Source organism: Delphinus delphis, chromosome 12, assembly GCF_949987515.2.
Source record: "Delphinus delphis chromosome 12, mDelDel1.2, whole genome shotgun sequence".
Lineage (NCBI taxonomy): Eukaryota > Metazoa > Chordata > Mammalia > Artiodactyla > Delphinidae > Delphinus > Delphinus delphis.
Window position 1 is genome coordinate 50543997 of NC_082694.2, and position 15362 is coordinate 50559358.

Consider the following 15362-nt stretch of genomic DNA (forward strand, 5'->3'; position numbering starts at 1 on the left):
TCCTTGGGGAACCTCTGATTGCTTTTTAGGGTATAAGCAAGCAAGGAGGATATTAAAAATAATTCATTAAGAATTAGTGCATATTATAGGAAATACACTGCAGGTTACGTAAATGTCAGTTTGCTTGAGGCTAACCCTTACTCTTCTGCTCTCAAGTTTAAATGTTGAGTTTTGATAGCTTTTAATATATTAAGACCTCCTAGTGAGGAAAGCAGCCACAGTTAAATAAGTGAACCATTAGGGAGGAATAACGAATCAGCCTAGGAACTATCCATCACTGTGTTGTTCATAAAAGACCTTAACTGCCTTAGGCTCAGCCTTCCTGTGGGCTAAAGCTCTCATCAAGCCTGAAGCCTTCAGGGAATGTAAACATTAGATTTTGCGACTTCTTTCTCAGCTGGCAGCAAATGGTAGCTTCTGCTGGGATTTTAGGGTAACACTGACATTACCTACATGCTTGGTGGTGGTAAATATATGGCAAAGTTTGTTCCTTTACTTTTGTGTCTTTTTTTTTTTTTAATCAGTTCATTCACTTATCTATTCATTCATTTATACCCTATGTGCCAGGCTACATGAAGCCACCAGGGATTTAGAAGTGAATAGGACAATACACCTTGTCCTCAATTTGCTAATGAAGTGAAGGAAATGGTCAAATAAACAGACAGTTACAACACAAGAAGGACACTTCGTGTAGGAGTTGACCACTTTGCAATTGCATCAGAACAGGATTTGGGGAAAGGGGTAAAGCGTTAAGAAACAATGCATCCTAACCCAAATTAAAACCTCACTAGAGTGATGGCGTTGAGAACCCAGACATTCTGATCCTGGCCCTGAATCTTCCCATGAGCATTATTTGCCTCTCCTCTCAGAGCTTTAATTCCCAAAACTGTAAAACAAGGGAATCTGACTGGATTTTCCCAAAGGACGTGCCCACTTCTAACAATCTGTGACTCTGAGTCATAGATAAATAAGGAAAAGAACCTGTCGCATCAACAGGGAATACTGAAACTTGCATTTCAACTGCATCTGGGCTGCAGGTGCCCATTGGTGTTCCTAAAGGAGGGGGGCGGGGGGGATGGGCGCGTTAGCACTTTATGATGTGAGGACAACTTAAGGCTTCCCTGTTCTTTTTTAAAAGGACACACTGGAGCCCCCAGTTGTTGGGTTGTACACACAGCTTATTATTATGCAGACACAGTCATTTCTTTCATGTTTCTTCTTCTTCTTTTTTTTTTTTTTTTTTCCTCTCTCCCCTAGTGAAATCTCTCAGAGTGATTCCCTGGAAAAGATAGAAGCTAATGCCTTTGACAGCCTCCTCAATTTGTCTGAAATGTAAGCATCAGCTAACAGATAGTTTATTGCTGTACACTATTACCCTCGCTTGCTGGAGCCCACTCAGTATTTGTATTCAAGCATCCACTGCTAGGAATCCAAGAGGAAAAGACCACAGCAATTACTAGGTCTGGGCAGGCACTAATTTCTCTCACTGCAGTGGCCTGAAGGTTGCCATGGTGACAACTGCTTCTCCCTGGGAGCTGTATAAACTCTGGAACATCACAACACAAAGTTGGAAATGAAAATTGACATTGTGGAGTCCTGTCAAGGAGCTCTTACCTTATGGAAGGGAGTGTATGGAGTTCTTGGGGTGGTGGGAAAATTTGGAAAGGAGCTTAGAGATCATGAATTAGTTCACTGGGGACTGTTTGAGCATATTCGTTGGTTTAGTAAATGGTTCTTGGAAACCTACCATGTAAAAGTGTTTGGCATGTGTATGCTGGATTTGTTGTTATTATTGTGATGTCTTTGAACTGAGTCTTAAAAATAATCCTTTCCAAATTATCATTTTCCTCCAATTTACAAAAAAGAGGGGATGGGAGGAGACTGGCTCTATTCAGTTTTCAGATGATAAACCTGTGGCCCAGAGAGGTTAACTGCCTTGTCACACAGCAAGTTAGTGCCAGAGCTGGGGCTAGAAAGCAGGTCATGTGACCCCTAAACCAGACTTCTTACTGCTGTCTTATTTGGCCCAAACCTGACCTTCTACAAACCACATCTGCAGAAGAGTTTCAAAAGTTACGGAAGCGAGAAAGATGTTAGCAACAAACATATTTTGAGCACTTGTGCTTGGCCTTTATTTATTCTAGGTTGTGTCATTTAATTCTCACAGCTGCCCTGCAAAGTGGGGTAATTATCTCTTTTGTTCATGGGAAGGAATGGGGGCTCAGAACGGTCAGTAACTTGACCAATGTGGCACCTGAGACAATGGCAGGGCTGGAATTCAACCCCAGCCTATCTTCAAAGCTTGTGTATTCTCCACTATACCACAAGGCCTCCCTATGAATGGTCCAAATAGCAATTATCTAAAGAGAATAATTAATTAATAAGTATGTGGGTGCACATGTCCAACCAAAGGTCAAATGCTACTGGAATACAGAGGAGGGAAAATATAAATCTCCCCCAGGAAATGATGGTGTAACCAGAGAGGTAAGACTAACTCACCAACAGTTACGGGGAAATCCGAAATAATGGGTGTTTTAGTGCAAACGGTATAGTCTGGACTTCGCTGTGAAGTAGAATTTCAAGAGGCGAGTGGGGAGCGGGGCAAGGTCATTTCCATTACAGGTGACAGTCCTATCCCAGACCTGGAAATCTGAAATTCTTCAGTTTTAACAGACTTCCCAAGCAATGTTGAAGCAGAGCAGCTTGAGATAAATAAAGCTGTTCGTGATGCAGAGCAACATTTATTAATAGATAAAGTATCAATTTATCAATACAGAAAGAAAAATAAAGTGCTCTAAGGGAAAGTTTATGGACTTTTCCCAAAGAAGGCCCTGAGACTAGAATGTTAGCTCCCCGCAAGCCCTCTTTGTCTTGTTCACAGCTGTATGTCCAGCACCTAGAACAATGCCTGGCACATGTAGGTGCTCAATAAATGTTTGTTGACTGAATGAATGTATGGATGAGTGGTCAGACCCCAAAAGAGTCTTAAGAAATAAAAGTTCTTTCCATCCTACCCACATAATGTCTTATGTGGCCCATGACTGCTTGACTCAGTTGTTGCAAAAATAATTACAACAAAACGTCACTCACCTCTTAAGAATCAAAGGGACAGAAAGGACGGAAATAGGCACCGAGAGTGGGTAACTTTAGAAGGTAGAATGCACGCTAGACTCAGAGTCAGAAAAACCGAGTTCACCTCCAAGTGCTGCTACTTCTCAGCTCTGTGGCTAGAGACAAGTCATTCAACTTCCTGATTTCATCAACTGGAATAGTCATTGTTAACACTGGTGGAGGCCTTACTGCGATCGTGACACACACATTTACCGCTCAGAAACCACACTACGAGGAAACCAAGCTTTAAGTGACGTATCCAAGGTCATACAATTAGTAAAACCAGCATGTAAAACCAAGCTGACTCCAGAGTCCGTCCACCTAACCAATACACTAGATTTTCTCTACAGAACAAGAGTAATTATCATTTCCTTAGGTGGTTGCTGCATGGGTTAAAAAAGCCACATGCATGTACTACCTTTTACTGAATCCAAAGTAGACAGAACCCAGTAAATGTGGCTGCTTCCCAAAGTCACTGGGGAACTCGGGAGACGAGCAATAACGCCACTGTGGTATTATGGCTGTTCTTTCGTATTTTGCAAAGCCCTGCCTTGTACATTATCTCTACCTATTATGTTACTCACTACCTGCCAACCTGTGAGGTAGGAAGAGTACTATTATTATTCTAATTTTACAGAAGGGAGCATTAGCTCCGGGAAGTTAGGAGGCTTGGCATCATCACACAACCAATTATCTATAGAATGGACAAAAAATCCCCCCAATCCAAGCCCCCGGCCTCTGCCCTGGGCTTTTACAAAGACTGAGTGCCCGTCTGGATAACTGGTCAGTGTGACTGCCAGCACACTACAAAGAAAACCAGTTTGCCTACAAGGACAAGTAGCCAATTTGTTCATTTCTCCTGAGAATGGAACCTCCCATCACCCCCAGTGTGCTGGCTCCGTGGTGGGGCACGACCTAGCTGGCCAGGAGCCCTGGATGTTGGTGCTTCCTCAGGGGGTGCAAGGGAGAATGGAACAGACTGCCAGCTATGATGCTTACACCTATCTCAGCAAGAGGTTGAAAGCAGAACTTCCTGGCAATAGCCAACCCGCTCTCACCATTCCGTTTCTATCCCCAGGGTCCCTGGAGCTCCCCTCAAGCACAGGAAAGCCACTTGATTTTGTTGATGCCACTTTCAGCCAGCATCCTCTGGTGACCATGACCTTGTGCGTTGCGAACGAAACACATCAATTAAACTGCTGCCTGTTTCTCCATTTCTCTTTACAGACTGATCCAGAACACTAAAAATCTGGTGTACATCGAGCCCGGAGCATTTACAAATCTCCCCCGCTTAAAATACCTGTGAGGAATTTTCCTTTTTTAAGCGATTGGGGAGGGGGACGTGGGCATCTGATGAAAACCTAAACAATTAAAAGGTTGGAGAGAATTTTTAAACCACATATTTAGCATTATCTGCATGTCTGGCCTCAGCCCTCTGATTAAAATTTAATCAGCATTTCTTATCAGCTACCATGCTGGGTGCTTTCAAATACACGTAAGTGGTTCCCAACATTTTCTCCGTGCCAAACATCCAAGAAGAATATCACCCCTTTGCAATGATCTTCAAAGTGATGGTGGGCATGGAACAGGGAGGTCAGGACACTTTCAAAAGCGTAAATCGGCATCTCTAAGGTGAGGTGTTGAGGTAGAGAGAGCATAGGTGAAAGTGGAAGAGGCAACTCTGATTTGATCCCCATCCCTGGTTGAAAATTACTGATCTCCTTTCTCTCATGTGTTCATTCATTCGTTCAGTGAAAACTTAAAGCATTACTTTGAGGTAGGCACTGTGCCATATAAGCGAAATCATTATTTTCTATTTCCCATTAAAACTTATTAAGTCCACTAGTTAGAACTATAAGTACCACTGTAGCCCAGCAGATTCATTGCCTTGCCAGCAAAACCAGAATTCCTGAAACTTGATACAAATCTATAAATTAATCACCATGGATCTTCTCATACATCAAGTAATCACTCATTCACACAGAAAAAAATGAACATTTAACCCTCTAACACAGATGTCCATTCTCTCTTCTTCCTGATGAATTAAATTTCATAAAATCTCTAGAGGATGCAAAGTCCACAACCCCTACCAGCTGGAAAAAAAAAAAAAAAGAGGAGAGGCAGACACCTCTCTAGTGTTCCACAACATGCAAGCAGTCCTGCCCTGGGGGATGGGCACGAGTGTAGCTCCTTCGGCAGCTCTAACACTGGATGATGATTCCTAACCCAAGTGTTCTGCTTTTCCAGACCTCCAAGGGGTCTATGGGACACATAAGTATCTGCAGCATCAACTCCTTTGGAAAAACATAAGAAAATCCGAGAACCAAACTTGACCACTGCAGCCCCTTGTTGTCGAAGAATCATTGTCTTTATTAAATAGCATTTCACCCCTAAAAAGCAATATTCCCCCAACCCCGGTACACACTGCAGTCCAAGCCCACACTGCCTTCACCAGCCACAGACAGGGCAAGGATTGTGTGATCTGGGGTAACAGGTAAGGAAGAGAACCAGAGTGAGCCCAGAGAGAAAGATGACTTCCTTTCATTGTCACCAGAGTGCCGGGCAGCTCATTTCAGTTGTCCAGTGTCCATGACTGGTGAATTTAAAACGCGATTGGGGGGAGATCCAGATGCCTGGACTCCATTCCCATTCTTGTGTAATAAAATATCCTTCAGTTTAACCTATCACTGAAGCCTCTCTCCTCTTTGAAGGCTAAATAAAAGGTGGGAGGAAAAGAAGAGGAGTCCTGAGTAGCTCCAATAACCCAAAGAATGTTTAATGATCTCAGTGAGATACAAGGAAGAACTCCCTGAATCGCAAGGTAGCTAAATAAAGGGAGATTGTTAATAATGAGGAAATGGATTTCTCACATGGAGATTAATCCTCCTGAAGTGTTTGAGTTAAAACCTGTTCTAAAGTAGTGAGATGCTTTCTGGAACCATCAAGAGCACGGAATAAACTAGTTAGCAAAAGGAAATGGAACGCAATACAATACAAAAATGCAATTGATGCAATAGTAAAAAGACAGGCTGGAAATATTTACAGATGTAAATGAAAAAGACTTAAAAGTTTAGTCGCATCTCCTAGATCTCTAAGTAGGAGCCATTAGAGTAACTACCCCCACAGTGTTAGGGGCTTTTAAATTCTGATGACCTTCAGCAGCTAGAAGTGTTACTGATAAAGCCAAACTCCATGTTTTTAAATTTAATGTGAAAATTGTATTACAAAGTGCCTTTCTACCGCTTTTATCTTTATTCCTTAATAACGATCACTTTTACTCACTCTGCCCACATTCCCACCCTGCCCCAAACCACAGGAGCATCTGTAACACCGGCATCCGAAAGCTTCCAGATGTTACGAAGATCTTCTCCTCTGAATTTAATTTCATTCTGTAAGTACCAGGCTGATTGCTATGCATAACAGTTTCCTATTTGCATCTGAAATTTGGAAAGTAAATATTTCTCATTTCATTCCTCAAGGGAAATTTGTGATAACTTACACATAACCACGGTACCAGGAAATGCTTTTCAAGGGATGAATAACGAATCCATAACACTGTGAGTAAACTGGCAGATTCACGCCCTCCCATACAGTTCCTGCCATTCCCACTTCTAGCTTGAGGTGGGCTCTTTCTCATCTTTTACCATGTTCCTAACTCTCTGGTGACATTCTTTTTGACTTAAAATGCCAAGGGTGAGAGGAGTTGTGTGGGATGGCAGCTAGGTCACATGTTCACATGACAATCAACCAACCCATTAAGTTCAAAATTAATCAAATGGGCCCTGAGGATTTCCAGTGACCAAATTTCCAACTGATGAAATTATTCACTACATCAGTGGACTGCTTTGAAGCTAAGAAGAGACAGCCTGGGGGGGAGTCGCTGCCCTGGTTAAAAGAGAGCATAGAAATTTCAAGTTTCAACTGAGAAGAGTGAAAGGATATTCTCCAAGTAGGTAGAGTAGTTGATCAATGGACCCTGCTTGCTCGCTCGCTCTCTCTCTCTCTCTCTCTCTCTCTCTCTCTCATTTTTCACCCTCCCCTTAGAACCTGCTCACTTTGCTTCTGAAGGGACACCATCGATGCCCATTCCCTAAATCCTTTAATACCTGAAAATAATGTCTTTTTATCTGGCAGTCACTTCTCAGGTTATCAGGCTCACAGGCCTATCCCTTTCACGCTCTTTCCTAAGGCCTTGCTACTAAAAGTATGGTCCATGGACAAGCATCTACAGCATCTTCTGAGAGTTGGTTAGAAATGCAGACTCTCAGGCCCATCCCAGACCTACGGACTCAGAATCTGCATTTTCATAAGATTCCAAGTGATTCACATGCACGTTAAAGTTCAAGGGGCATCATACTAAGATAACCCAACTCATTCTCTTCACTGTACACCTGCCTGGCTTCCTTCCCCTGGGATCCCTGCCGTCTTTACATGGGGCACCTTCCTTTGCCCCACCATTCAGAGGCAGCATCCTGGGTACCATGTCTCATTTATGTCCAAAGCCCAGTGACAAGTGTTCAACCCTGCTCCCCACATCCACATCCTCTCACTCATTCTGCTTTGGTTACAGCCCATGGCAGGATCTGTGATGAGGCCATAAATGAGCTTAAATGTCCTTAAAGAAAGACAGAGCGTGCATTGGGTGACCCTGAGATGAGGAGGTAGTTGTGAAACAAGAGAAGTGACCATCTCAGAGGACTCTCTTCTCTACAGTGGATTCTAGAAATTGGTAGCAACGGTACACTGCATTTGAATAGTACTTTTACTTTGTGTAGGTGTAGTTCAACACATGCAAGTGTCATGTTACAAAGCTGTGGCCAATACAGCATTGACTCAGAGTGTTGCAATCAAAAGAATACAGAGCAGCAACCACAAATAGTTTCAAAATAACTCAAATTCTTAACTTAAAACTCTTGAACACCAGAAACGAGACTAGACCCTAGACAAACTTCTCTACAGTCTTTCTACTCCTCCATTTCCCTCATGTACTGTAGCTCTTCCAGCTGTTTACAAAGTGTTTCTGACTCACTATTGTATATGGATCTGGAACTACTCATTCATCATGTCCCCTGTCAGAAACAGGGCATTTACAGAGCAAACACTGAGTCGGGAGGTACCTCACGCTTTAGGATTTGGGGTCTTTCCACGTCTTTATTGAGGACACAAAAGACATATAAGATCCATGGCTTTGAGAAGCTCATAATCTCAATGGGGGAAAACATGAAAGAAGGAAAGAATAATACAAGCCACTAGACATTCACTGTGAGTGTGTGGTACACGGAAATGAGAAGTATTGGAGAAGTCCTCTTGGGCTGGAGAATCGGAGAGGCTGCAGACTTGAGTTAGACCTTGTAGAATCAGTAACGTTTGTATGAGTAAAAGTGATAAAAGCAGCTAATATTCATATAGCACTGACACTGTTTTAAAGTACTTTTTTAAACTCATTTTAGTCCCGCAGCAACCCTATGAGGTAGGAACTATCAGCCCCACTTTTAGTTGAGGAAACCAAGGCACTGAGAATTTAAGTAATTTGGCCAAGGTCAAGCTTTAGACTCAGACAGTCTTGGCTCCAGAGTCATGGTCTTACCCACTTTGTGATACCACATACCGAGAAAAGGGGAATGAATATTCCAAGTGGACATGAGCGAAAGCATGGCTGTGGGAAGGAGGAAAATGGGATGAGGCATACTTATTGGGAGTAAACATCCTGCTTAAGGAATGGAAAATACATTTAGATAAATGGCAGGGGTGGAGGAGACACTGGATTGCAGAGGGTTTTAAATGCAGGGATAAGGGGCTAAAGGCTTAGAAATAACCCTGAAAAAGTATTGAGAAGAAACCACTCAGTAGAGTAGACTTTAATTCAAAGATCACAAATATCCAGTACTCCCTTTGATTTTCACCTAAATCTAAAAATAAGCAGGAACCAATAGGTACTCCTCCCAGATACATGCACAGCAATGGGGGTGGAGTGGAATAAGAATGAAAGAGCGGAAGATGTGGAAGAGGACCAATAAGAAAATGAATGTTGAGATAACCCATAGGGGCCTATGAGCTCACAAGACGGGGCCACCCCACCGACGCCAAGGGACGACTAGAGATTTCTTCTCACACATCACATTTCAGCATTGGTACACGAGAGCTGCACAGTGGTTTTATTAGGGGCCATTAACTTATTTTCGTTATGATTTTAAGAAGAACAGTGCCTACCGGCAGGGCATCACTGCCCCACCTCTGAAGTTAATGAGGACTGCAGCTCCATCTCTCCCAGAGAGCGTGCATTGGGAGCGTGCATTGGCATCGTGCCTCCAGCGCCTCCTCACGCTTGGCCCTTCGTCTGGAAGGAAGTGATTAGTCATTTGCTTGGCACCTGTTCTCAGCTGAATGGGCCCGTCTGTAAGTGAAGGGCCATGTGAAGCACCCCGTTGGAAAAGGGTATTACATTCAAAGAGGAAAGCCTTATTTCCTGAGCTATAAAGTTCAACTCTCTAATTAGAAAATAATGAAAGCAAGCCTTCTCTTTTCATTATTAGTAGTATTTGAGATTTTGGTTTTCATGGAACCTTTCCTGTCCTCCCTCCACCCAGATCTTTACCAACTGTGAGCTCATTTAATGAAAACAAAACACTGCACTTGATGCTCGAGAAGCTCAGTGGGGCTAATGCTAAAGCTATGCGTTATGCTGTTAGGTCCCTTCCTAGCCAGTTTGGCTTTTCATTAAATCCCCTCAGGAGGCTACCTTGAAATGTTCCCCCCTGAATGCGCAGGGTCTGGCTGCACCACCTTTCAAATATTCTAGATGACTTATCACACCAGTCTCAAAAAGGAGTCAACCTTGATTCACGTCTGAACTCCACACAGAGAAGGAAAGATCACAGCAATTAATTCTCTAAGACCCTTCGGAGAAGGGTGACCTGGCAAAGGAAGACAAGACTCCGAGCTACACCTGTGACGAGCCGCAGTGGAGAGGCTATTGGGCGCTGAAGGAGAAAGCCTGGCTTCCAGTCCTGGCTCTGAGTCTAACCAGCCTTAGTCGAGTCACACCACGGCAACAGACCTCTGCCTCTGTCTCTCCAGTGGGATTATTAATACCTCCTTGTGCAAATTCAATTACATTGTGTCAGCTACACTGTGCCACCACTTAAAAGCTCATATTCAGGAAGCCAGTTATTTCAGACCATCATGAAAACATCGTGTGTCATCGTCTCTTTATAAACATTTTTTATTTTGAAAATTTTAACCGACAAATGGAATCCATTTGTCTTTCCACTGACAAGTGGAAAGAACTGCACGATGAGTAGCCCTGTACACCTTACCGAGTTTCACCTACTATTAACAGCTTAGCACACCCACTCCATCTCTAGATAGCTAAGTACATACAACACATTTCCCTCTTGCCAAACCATCCAGAAGAAGTCTATAGGCATCATGACACTTCCTACCTAAATTCTTCAGCATGTATCTCCTTAAACAGAAACATTCTACATTACAACACCGTTACACCTAAGAAAATCAGCATGGATTTAATGACATCATCCAACCTACAGTCTATATTCAAATGAAAATGTCTTTTATAGATGTTTTTAAAGTCAGAATTCAAAGTTTATACACTGCATTTTTACTGTTATGCGCCTTTGTCCTCCCAACCTTACCTCCCATCCCCCCCTCCTGAGAACTGCGCCCCTGCCTTCCTCTGTTCTGTATGACACTAATTCCTTTGAGGGCCCAGGCCAGTTGTCTGGACTCATCTGACTGCATTGTCCTGATTAGATTCAGGTCAACATTTCTGCAAGAATACTGCAAAGGGGAGGTTATACGTCTCCCACTGCATCAAACCAGGAGGCCCATTGTGTCATGTTGTGCCACTCCTTGGCCATCTGGTTAAGGTGGTGATTGCCAGACCTCTTCATTGTAAGGGCACATTTTTCCCTTTGTCATAAATAAGTAAACTATTGTGGGATACTCTGAGTTCATGTGACTATCGAGTTGGCCAACAGCCTTTCACCCAATGGTTTCAGCATCTGTTCATTATTGAGTTATTATATAGAGAGCTACAAAATGATAGTTTTAAACTTATCACTCCTCTACATTTACCAGCCAGCCCTCTTCTGTATAAAAGAGGTTTGCTTCTTTTTCCTTTTCCTCTCTTTCTCTCTTGCTCTCTCTTTTTTTCTAAATTCTTTATTGGAGTATAATTGCTTTACAACGGTGTGTTAGTTTCTGCTTTATAACAAAGTGAATCAGCTATACATATACATATATCCCCATATCCCCTCCCTCTTGTGTCTCCCTCTCACCATCCCTATCCCACCCCTCTAGGTGGTCACAAAGCACTGAGCTGATCTCCCTGTGCTATGCGGCTGCTTCCCACTAGCTATCTATTTAATATTTGGTAGTATATATAAGTCCATGCCACTCTCTCACTTCGTCCCAGCTTACCCCGTCCCCCTCCCTCTGTCCTCAAGTCCATTCTGTATGTCTGTGTCTTTATTCCTGTCCTACCCCTAGGTTCTTCAGAAGCATTTTTTTTTTTTAGATTCCATATATATGTGTTAGCATGCGGTATTTTCTCTTTCTGACTTGCTTCACTCTGTATGACAGTCTCTAGGTCCATCCACCTCACTACAAATAACGCAATTTCGTTTATTTTTATGGCTGAGTAATATTCCATTGTATATATGTGCCACATCTTCTTTATCCATTCATCTGTCGATGGACACTTAGGTTGCTTCCATGTCCTGGCTATTGTAAATAGTGCTGCAATGAACATTGTGGTGCATGACTCTTTTTGAATTATGGTTTTCTCAGGGTATATGCCCAGTAGTGGGATTGCTGGGTTGTATGGTAGTTCTATTCTTAGTTTTTTAAGGAACCTCCATACTGTTCTCCATAGTGTCTTGCTCTCTTTTTAAGCATCACTATGAAACAGGGATTTTTCTAAAACTTTATTCAATATATTATACTGCATTGCTGTCATCATGATTTTAGATACCTGTCACCTTTTTATTGTTGCATGTGGTAAGTTGACATGAACTTGGCTGTGGTGGAGGGAAACAGAAAAAAACTCAGTACTGCTGAAAAGCAAGAGGCATGCTCATATCAGAGAGAGGAATCCCTTGCTATAGAGACTGTGAGCCCCACAGAAATGGGGGAATTCTGATGAACATCCAAAAGTAGGGTCATGGCAGCATATAGTAGTGACCAGAGACAGTTACCCATACAATGACTGCCAGGGTATCCACTAGAGAAGTGTCTTCATACATGAGGAATCATTCAGATATAAAAGGACTTCAGCAAAGTACTGCATGAAGAAAGCGGTGATGGATAGGATAGGATCCCTCTGCTTTAGGATGGTGTTTATATAGTCATTTGATAAAAATTTGCTTATAGATATACTACCACGTGGCATATTTTCTAAACTAGTATGCTTTCCCCTTCAGTAACAAATATTCCTAATTCTGCAAGGTCTGACTCAAGTCTCAGCTCCACCATGCAGCCTCTCTGACTTCTCCAACCCAGGAGGACTTCTCCAAGACTTCTCATTTCTGTGTACCACACGTGCTCACAAGGAATGTCTACTGGCTTGTATTATTCTTTCATTACTTCATGTTTTCACCTATTGAGATTATGAGCCTCTCAAGGACATGGATCTTATATGTCTTCTGTGTCCTCAGCAAAGACATGGGAAGACCCCAGATCCTAAGGCGTGAGGTACCTCCCCATTCAATGGGGTCACTTTGTGAGACCCCAAGGATCTGTAAACCTAAATTAGGCTTTCTTCTTTGAAATCATCCAAAAACTAGGTGGCTACATGATCAAGTGGGAACTATGGCAGAATGTCTAAGACTGCTAATATAACCCCAGAAACGCTTTTAAAGCCCCAGGAATATTTGGAGTTTGCTACAAGGCAGTATTCAGAATTAGAGTGTCATATGTGATTGAGTTCTAAAGCCCGAATCTTATTTTGAATAAAAAGGTGCTATTCTCTCTGTTTGAGTCAGAATTTCTGACACTTGAATAGAGAATGTAGACACTGCTTTAAAGTAAGGTGCAGCTATTATAATGGAGGAGAGAGAAAAATTCATTTCTATGCCTGTGACAGCATCCTCAAAGCAAAGGAAGCCCTCCTCATTTAATTCTGACACCACGATGTTTTAGAAAAAAGCTATGTGAAGTGACTCTCCAGATGTTTTAAAGGGCATTTAAAGCATTGTGCAGCCCTGACAGCATGAGGTTTCCCACTCACATCTGTAATTTCTCCAAAGTAAGGAAGCCACTCTTTTAATCAAAACAAGGCAGCACATTCTATTGTCTGCAAATGTTAAGAACAGAGCCAAAGAGCAGTGGCTGAAAAGGAAATGGTGAGCCATTTTCTTTGGAAAGTTGAAAGAAGCAGAACCCAAGCTATAAAAAAAAAATTTTTTTTTAAGACATAAAAAATGTCCAAATACAAAAATGTCAATGGTGCCAGCACAGACCAAAGGTGGTTGAGGGCCCCCGGAGAATGCGCACATTCGGGGCAGCCCAGGCCACTGAATTGACCTGCTCTACCCGGGAGAAGAAAGGCCCCTACCTCAATAGAGGAGAATGACAGTTCAATTAGACAGGTCACTGTATTTCATGACACGCTGTCCAGAGCATGGAAAGGGAGATCTTTCTCTCTGTTCTGGCCAGACAGCTGGAAGCCACTGTTAAGTATAAGAAGAAGAAGAATCATAGGAGCAACACAGGAAGCATTTACTTTGTTCCAGAACCTATTTCTAAGTACTCAGTGTATGTTTACTGTTTTAATCCTCACAACAGCCTTTTGAGGTCAAGACTATTATTATCATCTCTGTTTTCAGATTACCAAATTGAGACACAGATAGGTTAAGTAAACTGCCCAAAGTAACTCAGTTCATAGGTAGTAGAGCTGGGATCCAAGCCCAGGCAGTTGGGTTCAGGGCTTGCAGACTTAACTGTGAGGCTGCACTTAGAGCAATGGCATTGTAAGCCCCACCAAAAGAGCCAAGCCTAAAATCCTAATATGTGTCAAAAGTAGGATCAGGGTATCACACACCAGTGATGAGGAACTGGCATCCAGACAAGTGCTGGCAGCTTGCTTTGCTAAAAGCACGGTAGGGGCTAGTTTTTCTACACATGTAGTTCCACCACTAAGAAGGTAGAGAAAGCAGTAAGGGGACCAGAGTCTGGACTCAATTCTGTCCAGCAGACCATCTGATTTGCGCTATGGAAATAATGAGAGCTGCACCATCCTAGGATATACCCTAGGGCAAGGTCCCAAAGTGGCACGCCCGAAGCTCACTGGGAGAGCTTGTTATAAAAGTGCACTTTCCTGGATACCACGGCCAGGTTCTGATTCCGTAGGTCTGCAGTGCACCTGGTCAGTAGGTCTGCATCTGCATTTGTGGCCAGCAGTTCCAGATGATTCCTATTCAGTGGATGGAGGAGAATGATTTGACAGACACTGGCCTAGACTCTAAGAAATCCAGTTTCAAAGGAGTCCAGAGAAAAGACAGGTATGATTTCTTCATCTAAAAGAGATTACTGCAAAGGAATTCAATCCCCAAAATGACAAGAGACTGCCAAAGGACAATATTCTAAGTGTAAAATAAAAAGAGAATTCTAGTGGGATTGTGTGAAAGTTGTGTGTAATGCCACAAGACAACAGAGATAAACCAAATACCAATCTCCTCGGATTCTACAATATAGACGGGGACAGAAAACGATTGAAAAATGGCATCCAATAATCCATTACACAATATAGTGAGGAGCTCGTGTGTGAAGCTGTAAACTCAGAAGAATTCCAGAAGGAAGCCCATGGGAGCAGGGAAAGCCAGACAAGGCTCTTCCTCCCGTGGAAGGGCAAGGCCACCGCTCCCCCCAGCCTGTTGACTGAACTCGTGTTAGGTAGCAAGCATTATGAGAGATCTGGGGGTTTAACAAAACGAATTAACTATGCTCCCCTGCTCTCTTTGAACTCAATTATTTTGTAGTCTCTATATCTTCTGAATTTCAGTGTTCAAGTGTCAAGCTTCAACACTGAGTCCCAACTATACTTATTTATATGCTGGTTTGTCTCAGGTGTGTTGATGGAAAGAGACGCCCCCCCAAACACACACACACACACACACACACACACACACACACACAAACACACACTATATAGATACATATTACGCACCTCCACACTACACACATACACATACAATGAAATTAAATCCCACGCTTGTTTTATTTAACAAAGGCTA

At 42.7% G+C, this 15362-nt stretch overlaps 1 protein-coding gene across 1 annotated transcript in view; it reads left to right on the forward strand.

The window, feature by feature from the left end:
• The window catches only part of LHCGR (luteinizing hormone/choriogonadotropin receptor), a 63228-nt gene that overhangs the window by 19824 nt on the left and 28042 nt on the right, over window positions 1-15362 (forward strand). Inside the window, exons 3-6 of the mRNA XM_060027582.1 lie at window positions 1258-1332; window positions 4339-4413; window positions 6428-6502; window positions 6591-6668. Of these exons, the coding sequence (XP_059883565.1) occupies window positions 1258-1332; window positions 4339-4413; window positions 6428-6502; window positions 6591-6668 (303 nt within the window). The remainder of the gene's footprint in view (window positions 1-1257; window positions 1333-4338; window positions 4414-6427; window positions 6503-6590; window positions 6669-15362) is intronic.